This window comes from Arachis ipaensis, chromosome B9 (genome assembly GCF_059453495.1).
Source record: "Arachis ipaensis isolate K30076 ecotype BB chromosome B9, ASM5945349v1, whole genome shotgun sequence".
Taxonomy (NCBI): Eukaryota; Viridiplantae; Streptophyta; class Magnoliopsida; order Fabales; family Fabaceae; genus Arachis; species Arachis ipaensis.
The window spans coordinates 7,785,637-7,804,014 of record NC_142444.1 but is presented as its reverse complement, the minus strand read 5'-3'; the positions used below and the strand labels follow the sequence as shown (position 1 = coordinate 7,804,014).

Sequence of the window (18,378 nt, the reverse complement as noted above, 5' to 3'; positions counted from 1 at the left end):
AATAGAGAACCAAGGGTGAATATAACGTCTCCTATTGATTTATCATCAAAATTGTGTGGAAGAAGAAGGAATACGTTGTACACTACAGGAATGTATGAAGATGCTTTATTTAAAAATGTGACTTATTTATTTAGTCATATTTTAAATTAAGACAACACTTTTATAACATTAAAATTTAAACATACAATTTATCATTTAAAGATAAAAAAAATATTTTCATATGAAGACAATTATAAAATCTTTATAATAATATCCATCATAAATTTTAGTCTTTTATATAGAAAATTTAGCAAATTTTGGACTAATTATCTTTTTTCAAATATTATTATGAATAGACACAAAAAAAATTTATTACATTGTATTAAATTATGTTGACACATTTAAATATAAACTTTAAAAAAAATATAACATTAATTTTTAATGTTTTTTTAATCTTTACTCTGTTTTGCTAGCAAAACCCATACGGCCATACCTTATCTACTAGGCCTATTAGTAACAACAGTTAAATTAAATTTTTTGATTGAAAAAAGTATTTATAATTATTTCAATATTAAAAATGAACCAACATTTTAAAATTCATGTTCAAATATAGTTTCCAATCCTTTTGAAGTTAGAAATTTAAAAATATTTATTTAATTTATTTAAAAAAATCTAAAAAAATGCCACTTAGATTTTTATAAAAAAAAAAAAAAATTAAAGAAAGAGTAGCACACGACCCAAGCGGAAGAAAACGACCGTCCCAACCACCGTTCACCTTTGTCAGCGTTACTTTTGCTTCTGCTACACTTCGGTAACACTCTTCCCTTCTTCTCCGTATTCACCTGTATTCGCTTTTCTTTGATTCAAGCTCTGATTTATCAACTCATGATTATGAATTGATTCCGTAATTGGATTAAATGCCTTCGCCACATTTCATTTCTTTATTATTATTATTATAAGTATTCGGATTCACAGTCATCGATTTTGTTGAAATCATTATCAATTTATGTGTCCACGCTATTACTTGGATTCCTGCTTCATTTCTATCCTCTACACCTGAAAATAAGGAGGAATGTATGTAACAACGAAATATCACAATTAGTAGTTTGAATCAACTTTTGGTTAAACTGTGAATACCGATTTTTCTCTTTCTTTCTTGGCTGCTTATGATTATTTTCAATACTTGATTAAGTGCAAATATTTTTGTTATTGAATTGACTGAACCATTGGATTTGATTGGTTACTTGTAATTGCAGAGGATAACAAGAGAAATTGGGGGTGATGGCATCTTTCTGGGATAGCTACAAGGAATTCTGGTCGGAGAGGTTCTCCTTTCTTAGCAATTATTCCAATGCTATCCAACGCGATAGGCCACTCCATCCTTGGACTGATTCTGATGTTGATCAGTTCATTGCTTTGGATCCTGTTCATGGACCTGCTGTAATGATTCTATCACTTTATTTATCCGTATATATGTAATTTGATTTTGTTTTGGTTTTGATGTTTTCTGCTTGGATTGATGGTGCAATGTGATGTTGTGCATATCTTTAAAGGACCCAAGTCAATATACTTTTCAATTGGAAGAAAAAACTCCCTATTTTCTTGGTTAATTTTGAACTCAAAGAACATTAAGTTGTGTTTGGCAAGTGTATCATGACAGGAAATATGGTGACATGATAGAAAAGTTAGGTCCCTATTCCTTGTCCTTAGTTTTTGGATGGTTGGAAAATCACACAAATTGTCTGTGAATAGAGAAATGTTGCTTGTTTCTGTCTTTATTTCGTTGTCCAAACAAGTTTGTGTCTCCTATTGTTTAACCTGAAACAGTTACCAAACAAGCTTATTTAGTTTTTCAGTTCATATTACTGTAATTAATGTATTGTAAATTATTGGAAATTCAGATATGTCATGTTTCCTTCTGTGTCAATTATTAGATGCTATGGTAAGTTGGTGAGTATCTTGTGAAAAACTGGTTCTTTCTTTTCCTGCAGGCAACTCTTAGTATTCAATAAGAATCCGTTTCTATGTTTGTTGAATTAAAATTAGAATATACATGTCGTCTCTTCTTTGTATTAGTATGTTGTATGACACTTCTTAAGCTCTATCTATAGTTTATTTGATATTCAACTGTACCTGAATTATTTTTTCCAAATGTTTTCTCTCTTGCACATATGTTTATGTTGGTCATCCTTTTCCATCATTAATCATTAACTCTAAACAGCATTGTTGTCATCACATAGTATAGAAGAGACCTTAATCTAAGGGTGATCATTCTTTCTATGATCCAAGTGGACCAAAGAACTGAACCTGTTTCCAATGCCAAAGATGATTGTTGATCCTCTTGAAATGTCTTTTTGCTCTTCCAAGAAGAGGAAAAAGAAAATTGTGTAGTGCTAAAATATACGTTATAGCTCATGTCAAATCTTAGTTTCTTAGTAGATAGCCAATAACATCAAATCATAGTTGCTGATCTCCAACCCCTTTTTTCACAATAATTCTTTATGGTTGTCGAATTCTACGATATAGTTTACTAAATTGTCTTTCTATGTTCGTTAATTCATGAACTGGAACATATAGTCGGTCTTATGTTTTTACCTCACGTTAGCTGTCATCTGAAGCACCAGAGTGATTTTCTTTTTTCCATCTCAGTTGAAAAGTGCTAGAGATGCAGTACAATTTGGCATCACTGGAAGTGCTTTGGGAGCAGCATTCACTGCAGGCTACGCATGGAAATATTCAAGAAGTTTGCATGGTAATCCCCTACTTTTCATAGCATTGAAACATTTTTTCTATAACATACTATGCTTTTGGATTGATCTTAATTTGATCATCTTATTGTAAGCAAAGCTGTCATCGTCCTCACTTGTTTAGATACTTGTCTTGGTTGAGTCTAAATTAAATATTTTCTGTTAGAAGTATGGCAGTTATGACAGCACTTCATGTTAAATGTTAATATTTTACTTTTATTTTCTTGATTGTGTTGCACAGGTGCTGCACTTTCTTTTCTAGCTGGAGGTGTATTTGGGTGGACGTTTGGGCATGAAATTGCAAATCATGCACTTCAACTCTACAGGTTAGATACACTGGCTGCAGAGGCTAAGTTTTTGGAATGGTGGAAAAATAAGAGCGAATGAGGCTATTAGATCTATTAGCTGCTGGTGTGTCAGAGTGCAACTTTTGTTCTCCTTTCAGGAAGTTTAATCTCAGTGTTTGCTGTGCAAATTTATGTTAATTGAATAAATGCTTCTTTGTGACATAGGTCAAGCTTTTCAACTAGTTTGATGCATCACCATAAAGCAAATTGTGACTTTAAGTGCCAATTCCACCCTTTTCTGTTCTTACTTCTTAGTTATTTGCATTATCATAGGATCTGTCTGGTCTTTTTAGTAGTTTGTCTAGAGACCAATAGACCATAGCAGTTGGCATATTAAATTTTGGCGAGCACTCTGATGTAGATTGATACAAATTTCTACACATGTAGAAATGTGTTGGCGAAGGGCAGAATACAACGGGTGGCAGGGCCGGTTGAAATCAGTTAGGATGACATGGTTGGTTTGTTGGGTGAGGACGATTTCAGGCTTGAGGTCGTGGTAGGTGATGCTGATGGAGTGAAAATGCTCCAGAGCGCAAAGGATCTTGGCAACCTAGAAGCGGATGACGATCAGGGAGAAGAGATGGTCGATTTGGCAGTGGCAGAGGACGTTGAGGTCACCATCATGGCAGTAAGAGATGATCCAGCCAAGCAAGTGGTCTGCTTTGAAGGTGCCGAGGACCAAGGGGTGGGTTGGCGGGGATGCTGTGTTGGACAGAGGTGTTAGCGATGCGGTTTGGTTTTGAGTTATGGAAAAGTCTAGGGGCCAGCAACTTTTCCAAATTCTGGACAGCATGTAACCAGTAAAGAAAAGTGAGCCATTGGATGAAATCTCACACCAATCTCACATTATTAAAATCATCTATTTGATGGCTACAAATCACAAAAGTTGCTGGCTTCCTAGTACTCCTCGTGAGTTAAATACTGGGTTAAAAACTCATTTGATCCAAATATTAATTTTACTTGCGGTGTGGTTTTGGATTGGATATTTTTTGTAAAGGAATCCAATCCAATCTCAAGTGGTTTGGATTCGATTGGATTTGCGGTTTTGTATATTAAAAAAATTAAATATGTATAACAAGTCTTAATATTAAATTTTAAAAATCAACAATAACATAATAAGTCTTAACAATATCTTAAAAAAGCACTAATAACATTATGGAAATAAAATTATAGATTAGTTAAAATAAATAAATAAATTTCATTTTGAATATAAAATATTTATTAAATAATAATAATATATGAATAATATAAAAATGTATAACAAATTAAGCATATTATAAGTAAAATTATAAATATAATAATAAAATAATTATACACATTGTGCGGTTTGCATTGAATTGAATCGGTTCTGAGAAGTAGATTCAAAATCTGATCTTATCCATGCATTTTGTAAAAAATAGAATCCAAACAAATCGATTTTCGGTTTAGATTGGATTGGATGCACGATTTAATTTATATCGGTTTAGATTTTTTTTTGGGTCTTGGGTAAGACCGGATTAAACCGATTCAACCCGGAAACAATCCAAACCCACAGTTCAAACAGTACCCCCTTCCCTCTCCCTACTCCCGGAAAAACCAAAACAAGCTTAGAGACACAACAAATACTGATTGACACACTACTTCTGCAATGAGGCTTTGTCTGCTCGGGAGGAAGGAAGCTCCGCCCGGTGACGCTGCAGAGAGGATGCTAACCAGCCCGGGGCCGGTTATTACTGTAGCCACTTATGGCTTCAATTGGGAGAACCCTGTTGCTATTTCTTAGGTTCCACATTAGACTTTATATCACTTCCTGTGTGTGGTTGGGGGGAATTATAAATAATTCCTAGGAATTTTAAGATGGGAATATCATATTCCTATGTTTGGTTCAAAGTTTGAAAAGTTATTCCTAAGCAAACATACGCATTTACATTTTTTTGTTCTTTTATTTCTCTTCTCCTTTAAAAAGAGATGTGCTTTTAGCATGTTGCTGTAACTTGTCTAGGAGAAAAATAAAAAGATATGTGAAAAGAAGAGATGAAGTTGAAATTCACAGCAAATACAGAGTTGAAAGGTTGTAAAGCTATTATGCATGCTAGAGTAACCTAATTATCCTGTATATTGAGGTAAATTCATGTCCCTGCTTTGCTTTCATATTCTATCTTGCATATAATGTTGTGATGGAGATTTCATTGGCTGAAAACAATGTGTGATTTTCCATCAAAGAATCTGCTTCAAGTGTAACACCTCTTTCAGTATAAAAACCAGGAACCTTTGGCTTGGGCAGTAATTTCTCACCATTCAACATTAGAACCACTGAAGACATGTCTGGCCTATCTTCTGGTCTTTGTTGCACACATAAGAGGCCCACTTGAATGCATCTTTTTACTTCAAGTGGTGTGCATCCTTCCTTTAACACTTCATCTAGCAGTTCCAATGGCTTCTCATCAGTCCATAATCTCCATGCCTGAAATTTTGGAACTTGAATTAGTGAATTAGAAGAAATCTGAATTGAACTATTTAATTACTTCCCTAGTTATTTTGCTTACATGTCCAAGAAGGTTAAGGTAGTTTTCTGGATCTGAAAATTCTCTATTCTTCTTCCCACTTATCAACTCTAGTAGTATGACACCATAGCTAAAAACATCGGACTTCATTGAATATTGTCCATGTACTGCATACTCGGGAGGCATATAACCACTGAAAGTCCAATATGAAACTAAGATAAATACAAATGAAATCTAAAAGAGTTGTGATTAGATTGAAAATTACTTACTATGTTCCAGCTACCCTGTTCGTGTTAGCCTCGAGCTGATCGCCTAAGAATGTCCGAGCTAGGCCAAAGTCTGATATTTTAGGATTCAAATTTGCATCTAACAGAATATTGCTAGTTTTTAGGTCTCTATGAATAATCCTCAGTCTAGAATCTTGATGAAGATAAAGAAGTCCCCGAGCAATGCCACTGATAATGTTGAAACGCTTAAGCCAATCTAGCATCTTCTTTCTGATTTCATCTTATCAATTAGGCAAATGTGCTTAGTATATAACTTGAACTTGTAGAATAAAAATAACACAAGCCATACATAAGAAATATTATAGTTGCAACATATGCTTTAGAATATATAGTGAGCGAGTCTTACCAAAAACAAAGTAGTCTAAGCTTTTGTTTGGCATGTATTCATAAATCAATATTTTTTCTACTCCTTGAATGCAACATCCAAGAAGCTTTACAAGATTACGATGTTGAAGTTTGGCTATCAATGCCACTTCATTTTTAAACTCTTCTAAACCTTGTTTAGACTTTTTTGAAAGCCTTTTCACAGCTAACTCTTGACCATTTGTTAGTGTGCCCTGAAAAACAATCATTTGGTATTGTTAGTCACTTAGAGATATTTTAATAAAAACAAAAGTACTTGAATCAATGACTTTTACTTTACCTTGTATACTGATCCAAAACCACCTTCTCCAAGTTTGTTACTACTTGAAAAGTTCTCTGTTGCTTTAACTAAGACCGAGAAATCAAATGTTGGTAGCTCAGTGACCTGTCTTTGCCTATTTCTTTGAATTATTCTTGCAACTCCTAATTGATTGGAAAACCACAGTGAATAAGAACATGATAAACACAACTTTGCACTTTTTTCCTATATAAGGTAAAATTATTTTCATGACTATTTACCTGATTTTTTTATTATCACTATGCTAACACAAGTGATTAATCCGAAAATAATCACACCAACTGCAATTCGCACCTTCTTTTTCTTCAAATTTCCGTGGTCATTACCTGCAACATGACCAAAGATATGTAGACCATGATTAGTCACCAACTTGTGGTACAACAATTTTGTTGAATGAGGCTGAAGTGATCTTATCTTGTTTCTTAAGATTGAGTGAGTGGAAAAGGGAATGCACTTAATTTAGGAAATCAATACCGTAGAAGAATCTTGTAACTATTCAGTTGGAGGATCTTAGTTATCTTAGAAAAATGCCATAATCCACAATAATTAGAATTGAAAAGGAAACAAAAGAAAAAGGGAGAGAGGGGTGGGATAGGTACCTAATTCCGAAGTAGGGACTTTGATATAAATATCTTGACCAGCTCTTGAGTATTGAACCATGTCAATAAGATGATTAAACCAAAGTAGGCAACCACTTCCTCCATTACGGATATCCAAATTTGCATAAGCAACACAAGAACAGTTTTTTAGGCAAATGTTTTCACATTCCTTGAGATTCATGGTCTTGTTATACCATGAGGATGAAGTGTCTGGCACTTTTATATCTGTGTACCTTAAGAAGCTATTAGTGTTATTACAATCCAGTGAAGTCTTCCTAACACAACCATCAGACCAATTTGACATATTCCATTGTTGGGGAAACTTGGGAACATATCCTTTTAGGCATTCACATGATGCAAGGTTAGCATCAACCTTGCATATAGCATTTGAACCGCAAAAGGCATAACTTCCACACCCATTGTATCCATCAATTGTGGCAAGTTCCAACTCAGTTCTTGTTTGATTTTTCCAAATAGTACCTATTGAAGTAACTGAAGGTTGTAGTTTATACAGGTAGAAAATTGATCTGTCTAGTATTTCAAACTTCCAACACACCTCGGTTTTGTCCAATACAAAATCCTGTCTATATTCATCTTCCTGGGTTGGATATCCAGTGAAATAAAGGCCATTAAATGTCCCTGTTCGGAAATATTTAACAGATCCTTTCCATTGTATTAATTGTGGATATCCTCTAGGATCAAACTTTATAGAATATTCTCCTACAGCAGGATCCTCTGCACTTTTCCAAGATGACATAGATATGTCAAAACCAGTAACTAAGTTCAATCCAAGCTTCATTCCTGGCATCAGTGTATCACATGGATAATCAAAACTCTGCCATAAAAAGTTTTTCTCCGATGTGCTTTGTCCATTTTTCACTACAAGATTTCCCGAATCCAAGAGTTGTGCAATTGAGCTCCCCAAAGTGTTGCCTGAGGTGTTGGAAGACCAAATGGTGCTGTTAGTGCCATTCAGAAGCTGTAGAATCCCCTTCTTGCTTAGTCTCAAAACACCTGATGAGTTACTTTGAATTGGTATCTCTCTGTTTGCCACCCACACAACTGTTGAATTCCCTGATGCATCTCTGTACCACACACCTAAGTATCTATTTGTTGGAATCCCAGGACTAAAGAAACCCAATTCAAAGCTTCCACCAGAAGAAACCAAAGTCTCACCATCTTGGATAGATTGACCTACTTCTAAACTGTCTCTTGAAGTGATTGTTCTCATGCAGGACATGAGAAGTAATGAAATAAGCAGCATCCTTAAGTTTTCAATCATTTGTAGAACTTCTAAACAGTGACCACGGAAGATGAGTTTTAGCAAAAACTACATATGCATTGTATGATTGTCCTTCAGCAGCATGAGCACATACATAGGAGGTTGAAAGTCTTCCACTTTGAAATAAATAAATTTATGTCAAGTCCTTTTTTGTGTCATTAGGCTTATGTGTACATCTGATTGTCTCAATCAGCCCTCCCAGCAAGGCTTGGACTTTCAAAACTCAAAAAGGATGAGTTTTATTAATATATTTTCATGATTATCTTATGTTGTTCAATGTTCATAGCTAATTTTCTACAGATATTAGTTTGACTCAGTCATGTAAGATGTAAGATGTAAGTAACTCTAGGATTCACAACCAAAACAATAAAAAAATAGCTCTAGGATTGATAGTTTCTTTATTTATTTAGTTTCTAACAGATTGATAGTTGCTTTGGTCATCCTTCCATTTTAAGATATTGTTATATTAGCAAAAATAGTTAACTTGATTACATTCAAAAGCGATACAAACACAAGTATTTGATTAAATAAAAAGCTATTTTACAGTGTAAGTGGATAAAATTCCCACTTTTGAGTCTATCTTGTGATTTCAATGATGTACTTATGTGTTATCCAGGTTTCGGAGGCGGAGGCAGAGGCAGAGGCTCTCTACCACTCTTGCCACCACATTAACTCCTCAGGCTTCCACACTAGCTGCAGGCATCACCTTCATCCAGCTGCAGTACACCATGATTCCCACTCCAAGGTGGATTCCTCCCCGGTTTGTATCAAACTATTGCTGGATTCTAGGTAAACAACAAAATAATTCAATTATGTGTCCCTTTAAGATCTACTTAAGATGATTTTGTTTCACTCTTTTGTTTATTGCCCACTTATGCAGAGCCACTTCATCATTGATCTAGCACTTGATGATTATCTCTTGAGGGCCTTCAAGACTAGAGTAACCAAGCTACTCTAGATAGGACATGTACTTGGATGTCCTTACAGGGAAGATGCAACTCATTCAATGCCAAGTCAGTGAATTCCAAGACAAGTAGATCATCAGCTAAGGATGGCTTAGTTCATTGTGGTCAGTCAATCACCAAAGGATGGTAAGTCAACAAGTTGCTTATATACTACAATTAATTGATAAGCAAAATCATACAAATCACCACGTTATAAATTTCCAATACCAGCCAATAAGCTGAACTGGAAGCCTATCTGGCTAAGTCTTCAAGCAGGTTCACATGAGAAATGTTCCAAAGTTTTGAAATTTAATACTACAAGCCATTTCTTTCCCTTGCTTCTGCTCTAAAATCCCTACTCACAAACAACCCTTAGATAATATCTAGGTTTCTCATAGTAAAATAATGTTATCAATATTTCATTAGTTTAAGTGAATCAAAATTTATTCCTTTAGATAATAATATAAGATCTCAAGTTTAAGTCTTGTATATAAGAAGGAGGGAGGGAGGGAGAACAACCTTTGTGGAACAAATCAATTAATTCCTATTTAACTTTAATACTAGTGGACCGAAAAAAAGAAGAAGAAATCAGTGATAATAATCGGCTATACACACTTTCAAATGCACCACCGCTACATGTGCATAATGGTCAGTGTTAATATAGTTCAACTTGTTTCTTTTTTCTTAATTTTTTCCTTAATTCAAGCTCTAATTTCACCCAAATGCATTCCCTAATGTAATTGCCACAACCAATAGAAGAAAAAAAGTAACTTGTGCTACAAAAGTAACAAGTATGCTTTCAGGATATGAAGATTTGTTCAAACATACTTTAGTTAATATTCATAGAACTCTGTTTATTTCACATGTGTGTTTGCATAGGTGAAAATAGATGAAATAGGATCTCATAACAAATACATTGAACTAAGTTGTAGAAAGGCTTACTATTAAAGAAAGCTATCTGGTATTCTAGACTAACTTATTTTCCTATGTATTAAGGTGAAATAAAGTCACTGTCTTGCCTCATATTCTATCTTGCATCTAACATAGTGTTAGAAATTTCATTGGTTGAAAATGATGTGTAATTTTTCAACAAAGAATCTGTTTCAAGTGTAACACTTCTGTCATTATAAAAACCGGGAACTTTTGGCTTGGGCAACAATTTCTCACCATTTAGCATTAGAACCACTGATGACATGTTTGGTCTATCTGCTGGTCTTTGCTGCACACATAACAGACCCACTTGTATGCATCGTATGACTTCAGAACGGGTGCATCCTTCCTTTAATACTTCATCTAATAGTTCCAATGGCCTCTCATTAGACCATAATCTCCAAGCCTAAAATCTTGGAATCAAATCAATAAATTAGAAGATATTTCAATCTAACTATTTAACCATTAGTAGAGTCATTTTTGCTTACATGCCCAAGAAGATTAAGGTTGTGTTCTGGATCTGAGAACTGTCTATTTTTCTTCCCACTTATCAACTCTAATACAATCGCACCATAGCTAAAAACATCTGACTTCATTGAGAATTGTCCGTGCACTACATACTCCGGAGGCATATAGCCACTGATAAAGCAATTTGAAACTAAAATAAATACAAGTGCAATTTGAAAATACCATGATTGGATAGGAATTTACTTACTATGTTCCAACTACTCTGTCTGTCTTATCCTCTGCTTGGTCTCCTAAGAATGTTCTTGCTAGACCAAAGTCTGATATTTTTGGATTCATATTTGCATCTAATAAAATATTGCTGGTTTTTAGATCTCTGTGAATAATCCTTAGTCTAGAATCTTGATGAAGATAAAGAAGTCCACGAGCAATGCCACTAATAATGTCGAAACGCTTATGCCAATTGAGTAGCTTCCTCCTTATTTCATCTAGTCAATGGAAACTTGCTTATATACTCAGTACAATCTAGAACTTTGCAAACTGAATATAAGAAACATAAAAATTGCCACAAGTATTTTAGAATATAGTGATAAAGGTTCCAACCAAAAACAAAGTAGTCCAAGCTTTTGTTAGGCATGTATTCATAGATTAATATTTTTTCTGCTCCTTGAATGCAACAACCAAGAAGTTTCACAAGATTGCGATGTTGAAGTTTGGCTATCAATACCACTTCATTTTTAAACTCCTCCAATCCTTGTGTAGACTTTTTTGAAAGCCTTTTCACAGCTAAATGTTGACCATCTGACAATGTGCCCTGAAAAATGTAATCATATACTTATTGTTAGGAACTATGCAAAGGAAATATTCTCCTTTAGCTTTTTATTTCACCTTGTATACTGGTCCAAAACCACCCTCTCCAAGTTTGTTGCAACTTGAAAAGTTTTCTGTAGCTTTAGCTAGGATTGAGAAATCAAATGTTGGTAGATCAATGTTTTCTCGTCGTTGCCACCTTCTGCATAATATCCTTGTTGCCCCTGCATAATTGGAAGGTAAAACTGGATAAGAACTGCAAGTATATGACACTAAGACATCTTTTGGTATCTATTTTTTGGGCATGCATGACAAATAGTAAAATTACCTGGTTTTGTAATTATCATTATGCTGACAATTGTGATTAATCCGAAGACAATGACACCAGCTGCAATTCCCACTTTAATTTTCTTGTTGTGTCCATGGTAAATATCTGCAATATGACCAGAAAGCTAAAGAATATCACTATTCACAATTTTTAGTATAATAGTTTTATCAAGTGAGGCTCATATAAGCTTGTCTAATTTGGTTAGATGGAGTGATAATCGATAAAGTAGTTATAAAATTTTAATTTCCAATAATAGTATGATAAAAACTATTATTTAGCACAGAGATAGCACCTGAAAAGACTCAAGCAACCTAGAAAGTTTTGAAGCCCCTTGAATGATTTTTTCAAGGGTTTAGAAATAATTTGAGTGCACCATAGACATTAGATTAGATTTAATTTAGTTTGGCCATGCTAGGTCATGCATATGAGAAGTATGTAGCAGGATTTAAGAGCATAGCTTCCATGCTTGCTCGTATATTTGGTCCAATACATAGTCAACTTCATGTGTGTTCATTACACCTTACCTTACTCCATTAATTAGTTGCCTTAGAAAAATACATAGTTTACAATAAATCAGAGAAGAAAAAAGAGAAATGAAGGGGAAATACAATAGGTACCTAATTCTGATGCAGGGACTTTAATATAAAGATCTTGACCGGCCTTAAAAAATTGCATCACATCAACAAGATAATCAAACCAAAGTAGACAACCAGTTCCTCCATTTCGGATATCCAAACTTGCATATGCAACACATGAACAATTTTCCAGGCATGATTTTCCACATTCCTCGAGGTTCATGGTCTCGCTAAACCATGAAGAAGATGTGTCCGGCATTTTCATGTACTCATACATGAAGAATCCATTTGTATCATTACACTTCAATGGAGTCTTTCTAACACAACCACCAGACCACTGTGATGTATTCCATTGTTCAGGAAACTTGGGAGTATAACCTTTCATGCATTGGCATACAGCAAAATTGCCATCCATAAAGCACCAAGAATTTTGACCACAAAATGCATAACTTTTACATGCATTTGGTCCATTGATCATGGAAACTTCCACTGGAATTCTTGTTTGAATTTCCCAAACCATAATTTGTGTATTCCCAGAAGGGTCCATTTTGAATACAGAGAAGATTGATCTATCAAGAATTTCAAACTCATAATAGACCTCTTCTTTGTTGAACACAAAATCAGTTTTAAATTCATGCATGTCCTCAGCTGGAGATCCAGTAAAATAACGGCCATTCCATGACCCTCGTCTGATACTTATTGCAGATCTTTTCATCTGCATCAATTGTGGATATCCTCTAGGATCAAATTTTAGAGAATATTCTCCCACAGCAGGATCCTCGTCGCTTTTCCAGCATGATTGAGATGCATTCTTCCCAGTAACAAAGTTCAATCCAACCTTCATTCCTGGCATCAATGTGTCGCCAGGATAATCAAAACTTTGCCACAAAGGATTGTCCTCATTATTAGTATCTTGTCCATTTTTCACTACAAGATTTCCTGTATCCAAGAGTTGTACAATTGAGCTACTCGTGGCTTTGGTTTTGCTTGCTATGATGTTGGATGACCAAATGGTTTTATTTGTGTTACTAAGAAGCTCAAGAATCCCCTTGTTGTTTAACCTTAAAGTTCCTAACTTGTTGTGAAGGGGGTTTTCTCTGTTTGCCACCCACACAATTGTTGCATTCCCTGATGAAGCTCTGTACCACACACCCAAATATCGACTTGTTGAAATTCCGGGGCTAAAGAAACCCAGCTCAAAATTTCGGCCGGCCGAGATTAACGTTTCGCCATCTCGAATACATTGACTCATTGCTAAACTGTCTGTTGATGTGACAGTTATCATGTGGGATGTAAGAAAGAACCAAAGAAGTAATGTTGTTATGCTGCTCACCATTTGTGTTTTGTATGAGGTTGGACTTAAAGAGAATCACATAAGCAAGATGTTCTAACAGGACCTTAAAAATATGACAAGTTTTAGTGCTAGCATATGGATTGGATTATTAGGAGGAACAAAATAATGCACGTGGGATTAGGTTTGTGGAATATATGATTTTAGGTTGAATTTTCACCGTGGGAGTTGTTGCAAGTCAATTCATGTTCTGAACAAAAGACCAGTCACCAAATCAACTACCATGTATTGTGTATATAAATACACTTGTTTAATTAATTTTTAATGTTATTTTACACGGATAGGTGATTTGTGGTTTTCACCATGTTTGTTTAGCTTATTATGATCATATCCTCACAGGATTAATCTCATTGAATACAATGGCATTGTAGGGACAGTATCAAATGAGAAGACTTGTTTTATATGAAAGTGAGGAAAGCAGATATATATAGATTTTACATCAATAATCAAAATTAAGATAAACTTGGGTGATTATAAAACCTTTCAAATTCTAATCATGACCCTCCATGCATGTACAGTTATATATATTGTCAGATTTGTTCTTTTCGCTTTTATGTAAACTAAAGTCGTTCATGTCATAACAGTTTACATGCATCTCTGCTGCGTTTATTTTTGAGAACAGGACGAGAAAAATACACAAAGGATAGGGACACAAAATTTTGTATTTTTATATTCTGTTTAGTAATAAACTAGAACAAATTATGAAAATCTAATTTATTATTATTATTTATTCAAAAAATTTTAAAAAAATAATAAAAAATATAATTATAAAAAATTAATAAAAATAATGAAAAAAATAAATATGTTTCTTGTTAGTGTCTATGTTCTTTTTTATGATGAATACAAAATACACTAATTTAATATCTCTAGACACAATAACTCTGTTTATATTTCATCTGTCAAACATAATTTTATGTGTGAAAAAAAAAAAGTAAAATTGAGTTACATAACTTTGTATGGATAAATAAAAATATATAATTTTATGCTTTAGCTTGACTAATAAATAAAAATCTAAAAGTACAAATTTATTTCTCACTTTTACAGGTAATCATTCATCTCACTTGATTAAGTACTCATTACTCAAATGCTGGTCTATCTAAGATTTCGGTCCCTGCAAACTGGAAGGGCAAAAGTGAGAAGAAGGAAACGGGTCAAAGAGGGAATGTCATTGGAAATTGTCAAATTTGATTGAAAGGGGACTTGGACAAAATATATGTAGACTTGTGAAAATGTCGTCTACGGTCAGATTAAGGGTTCATAAATGGTAGGGTAACATTAGTGTTTTCCATTTAAAATTAGAGTAAATATGTTTTTTGTCGGTAAAATTTGTTAAAAAATTCAAAAATACTCTTAGATTTTATTTTGTTTTAATTTTGTTCAAAATTTTTTTATTTACATCAAATATACTCTTGCAACTATTTTTCAAACATAGTTGTTATATATTATTTTTGGATTAATCATAAACTTTTTGAAAATTTATTTGTTGGAGTATATTTGATGCAAATTAAAAATTTTAGGAATAAAATTAAGAGTATTTTTAAAATTATTAACAAATTTTACCAACAAAAGATATACTTCATCCTTAAAATTATTATGATTGTTAGTTGGCATTTAAATTATTATGATGATGATTTGGAACCCTAAACATTTTGTTTCTTTTGGATTTGGTCCGTGCACATTTTATTGGTATGTTAAGGATCCTGCTAGAGAGCTATTGAGTTACAAAATGAACATCCCCATACTATCTAGAATAATCATTTGAGTATTAGCGATAATAAACATCTTCCAAAAGCTTAAACTGATTTTGGGGTTTACCAAGGATCGAAATACCACTAATCCCAAAAACTTCAGTTGATGGGAAAAGGTAACACTAATGATTATATCTCTAATACTCTCTAAACCTCCATTGTACACATTGTATAAATATTTCATTGGTCCTATAGGAAGTTTTAAAGTACCATAGAAGAGGTTATTATTATGAAAAAGCTTCTTTCCAACTCTATTATGGAGGTCAAATTAACTCGTAATCCAATTACAAAATGATAATCTCAATGGTAGCTACATTTAGGGCCCGTTTGGAAAACTCTAGAAGTAACTTTTTTTAACTTTTGACTTATGAAAAGTGGTAGTATTAATGTCTGGTGCAATTTTCAAAGCCAAATTGTAACTTTCTAAGAAGCTATTTAGGAGCTTATAGAGAAGTTAAAAAAAATGACTTCTCTCATAATACTTCTACTTTTTATCATATTTCTATAAAATAAGCACTTTTAAAGTTAAAAATCCAAACACAAAATAACTTATTTATAAGTTACTTTTAATAGAGTCATTTATTGTTTAAGTTATTTTATCAAAAGGAGCTTAATTAAGTTGGTTACCCAAACTAGGCCTTAGTATACAACAAATGTCTTTTGATCCTATTTCAACTTCCCTTGCTTTTTTTTTATCATCAGATATTTTATTTGTTGAAATCATGACAAATAACAGCATATCTTTTTATTATTTTTTATTGATTACAAATATCAAATCCCAACTAGGTATATTTCCGTGAATGGAAGCCCTGTATATCCTCTCTTTCTTTGCCTCCCAAAGTTCACCAGTGTGAAAAACATGTTCCTTAACTCCGAAATTTAATTTGATCTTCACCGCCGCCATCATCAGCTCAAAATCAGAGGGAAGAGAGAAATCCAACTTGCAAAGCTAAACCATCTTCTAGTGACTCCCACAAATCACTTCCAGAAATCAATTTGTCAAAATATGAAGATGGTTTGTGTAGACATCACACAGCAGTTGTAATCATCTGAAAATAAGACGAATTTATTATCATATTGCCATCTGTTGTATCTTAATCATTGCATTTCTTGACATCAGACCTAAATACACTACATGATCCCAGAATATCTGTAACACTTTGCTTTCACTATTATCATGAGCACCCCTAATACATCTATAGAGTTTGATTGTTATCATCAAGCTCTTCCTAGCCATCTCAACTAACACATTTGATGCAGCATTCATATTCCCTGCTTTCCAGTAAGCATAGGCGATACTAGTGTAAATAACTCTGTCAGCTGATATGCCCTTTCCTTCCATCTCATTCAACAACTTCTCTGCACGCTCTACGTCACGTGACCTTGAACAAGCATGAATCAAGCAATTGTAGATATGAACATTACTGGAAACCCCTACTTGAACCATTCCCTTGTGAACCTTCACAACCCCATCTTTAACTAAAGAATTCAACAGCACAGTGCAGGCATGCAAGTGTGGCTTAAGCCCAGAAACCCTCATGTACTCAAAAACCTGAACAGCATCCTGCAGGGATGGTTTCGATCTTGGATAAAACATCACCTATATGTCAACATTAGAAGAACTAACCTGAGTATACTAAGCACCCAAGGTATAGCCATTGTACCAGAACTTAACATGGACTGCACACTAAGAACAAAGGAAGATAAAATCTTAAGAATGATATGTCCCTCGAAACTTATAACAATAATGGATATGTGCTATTTTATAAGATAAATTTTCAATAATTATACTACAATAATCATCTAGAAATGACAAATATTTACAAAGAATAAGGTTGACAAATTTGTTTAATATAACAAATTTGTATATTACAAAGTACCACAATTTATGATCTAGGATCATTAACATTTAGAATTTTGACTTTTTTTAAGATTATAATTTAATTTTTTAATTTAATTTAAAATAAATTATTTTAAAAATTTTTTATTTGATTATTTTAAAGGTTGAAAAAAGAAAATATATAACATCAAATCTACCATATATGTTTTTTTGTAAAAAAAAAATTGCTAAAAATAATTGATTTTTAATAGATCCTTAGTTATATTGATTTAATAATTAACATAATATTCTATAAAGATTAAGTCTATACCTGCTGATGAGAGGTCTATTTCTATTCCTTCTGACAGTGTTTATTTTTTGGAGTACATGGGAGTACATGGATAATGTTTGTTTACTGAAACAAAAATAATAAAAGATGCGGTCATACACAAACCCCATTAAAATTACAAAAAATTTTATGTTAATCATATACTAAGAATACCTACTGAAAATGCCATAATAATTTAAAAAAAAAAACTTGATTATTATTGTCTTCCCAATAGTAGTCATATAGAGACAAATAGTTTTCAAATTATTGCATTGCAGACTACATACAATTGAAACAATTTCGTTATCCAATTTTCAAAGACATGGAGGAGTATGATCATGGACACAAGAGAAAGAAATGCCATAGAGTAAAGGACAACAAATGTTGGAACTAACCTAATATACTAAACACCCAAGGCATAGCCATCATGCAAAAACCAACCATGTCCCAAAACAATTGGACACGAAGAGTGAAGGGAGATGAAATCTTAGGTATGATATGTCCATCGGAACCTGTAACAATGATGGATATGTGTTATTTGATAAGATAAATTTTCAATAATTATGCTACAAAAATTATCTAAGAATGACAAAATACCACAATTTATGATCTAGGATCATTAGCATTCATGATTTTGATTTTTTCTTTTAGATTATAATTTATTTTTTTATTTGATTATTTTAAAGGTTAAAAAA

The 18,378-nt window shown here is 33.3% G+C and overlaps 3 protein-coding genes and 1 long non-coding RNA gene across 10 annotated transcripts; 2 read left to right on the top strand and 2 right to left on the bottom strand.

The window, feature by feature from the left end:
• Positions 1 to 681: 681 nt before the first annotated feature.
• On the top strand, positions 682 to 3,299 carry LOC107618400 (succinate dehydrogenase subunit 6, mitochondrial). 3 transcript variants are annotated; one of them, XM_016320455.3, is made up of 4 exons: positions 682 to 790; positions 1,236 to 1,419; positions 2,629 to 2,731; positions 2,968 to 3,299. In XM_016320455.3, the coding sequence occupies exons 2-4, from the start codon at positions 1,261 to 1,263 to the stop codon at positions 3,111 to 3,113; spliced, it is 408 nt and encodes a 135-aa protein (XP_016175941.1). In that variant the 5' UTR covers positions 682 to 790; positions 1,236 to 1,260; the 3' UTR covers positions 3,114 to 3,299. The 3 variants fall into 3 exon arrangements, with proteins under 3 accessions (XP_016175941.1, XP_016175942.1, XP_016175943.1); XM_016320456.3 differs by lacking the exon at positions 682 to 790 and adding an exon at positions 791 to 883; XM_016320457.3 differs by lacking the exon at positions 682 to 790 and adding an exon at positions 918 to 1,053.
• Positions 3,300 to 5,159: 1,860 nt separating this feature from the next.
• On the bottom strand, positions 5,160 to 8,385 carry LOC148543651 (G-type lectin S-receptor-like serine/threonine-protein kinase At4g27290). 4 transcript variants are annotated; one of them, XM_088499476.1, is made up of 7 exons: positions 7,104 to 8,385; positions 6,726 to 6,830; positions 6,487 to 6,629; positions 6,190 to 6,400; positions 5,826 to 6,063; positions 5,599 to 5,749; positions 5,160 to 5,516 (listed from the first exon to the last, which is right to left on the bottom strand). In XM_088499476.1, exons 1-7 carry the CDS (start codon positions 8,383 to 8,385, stop codon positions 5,208 to 5,210), a joined length of 2,439 nt encoding a protein of 812 aa, XP_088355602.1. In that variant the 3' UTR covers positions 5,160 to 5,207. The 4 variants fall into 4 exon arrangements, with proteins under 4 accessions (XP_088355602.1, XP_088355603.1, XP_088355601.1 ...); XM_088499477.1 differs by having other exon boundaries at positions 6,487 to 6,626; XM_088499475.1 differs by having other exon boundaries at positions 6,487 to 6,626; positions 6,726 to 6,843; positions 7,105 to 8,385.
• A 120-nt stretch (positions 8,386 to 8,505) lies between these two features.
• On the top strand, positions 8,506 to 15,515 carry LOC148543650 (uncharacterized). Its single transcript, XR_015900005.1, has 3 exons — positions 8,506 to 9,174; positions 9,266 to 9,476; positions 14,833 to 15,515. It is a non-coding gene; the product is annotated as an uncharacterized LOC148543650 (long non-coding RNA).
• LOC107614885 (G-type lectin S-receptor-like serine/threonine-protein kinase At4g27290) lies at positions 10,118 to 13,978 on the bottom strand. Of its 2 annotated transcripts, none has more exons than XM_021111722.2 (7): positions 12,480 to 13,978; positions 11,863 to 11,967; positions 11,613 to 11,758; positions 11,328 to 11,538; positions 10,975 to 11,212; positions 10,748 to 10,898; positions 10,118 to 10,665 (listed from the first exon to the last, which is right to left on the bottom strand). In XM_021111722.2, exons 1-7 carry the CDS (start codon positions 13,771 to 13,773, stop codon positions 10,357 to 10,359), a joined length of 2,454 nt encoding a protein of 817 aa, XP_020967381.2. In that variant the 5' UTR covers positions 13,774 to 13,978; the 3' UTR covers positions 10,118 to 10,356. The 2 variants fall into 2 exon arrangements, with proteins under 2 accessions (XP_020967381.2, XP_088356254.1); XM_088500128.1 differs by having other exon boundaries at positions 10,500 to 10,672.
• Positions 15,516 to 18,378: the final 2,863 nt, after the last annotated feature.

Coding starts and splice junctions, on each gene's coding strand:
- LOC107618400 (XM_016320455.3), top strand. CDS start 1,261: ATGGCATCTTTCTGGGATAGCTACAAGGAATTCTGGTCGGAGAGGTTC. Junction 1,420..2,628: donor ATCCTGTTCATGGACCTGCT/GTAATGATTCTA, acceptor TTTCCATCTCAG/TTGAAAAGTGCTAGAGATGC. Junction 2,732..2,967: donor ATATTCAAGAAGTTTGCATG/GTAATCCCCTAC, acceptor TGTGTTGCACAG/GTGCTGCACTTTCTTTTCTA.
- LOC148543651 (XM_088499475.1), bottom strand. CDS start 8,385: ATGATTGAAAACTTAAGGATGCTGCTTATTTCATTACTTCTCATGTCC. Junction 6,844..7,104: donor AAGTCCCTACTTCGGAATTA/GGTACCTATCCC, acceptor CTACATATCTTT/GGTCATGTTGCAGGTAATGA. Junction 5,517..5,598: donor ACCTTAACCTTCTTGGACAT/GTAAGCAAAATA, acceptor CCAAAATTTCAG/GCATGGAGATTATGGACTGA.
- LOC107614885 (XM_021111722.2), bottom strand. CDS start 13,773: ATGGTGAGCAGCATAACAACATTACTTCTTTGGTTCTTTCTTACATCC. Junction 11,539..11,612: donor GTTTTGGACCAGTATACAAG/GTGAAATAAAAA, acceptor TACATTTTTCAG/GGCACATTGTCAGATGGTCA. Junction 11,213..11,327: donor CTTGGACTACTTTGTTTTTG/GTTGGAACCTTT, acceptor TCCATTGACTAG/ATGAAATAAGGAGGAAGCTA.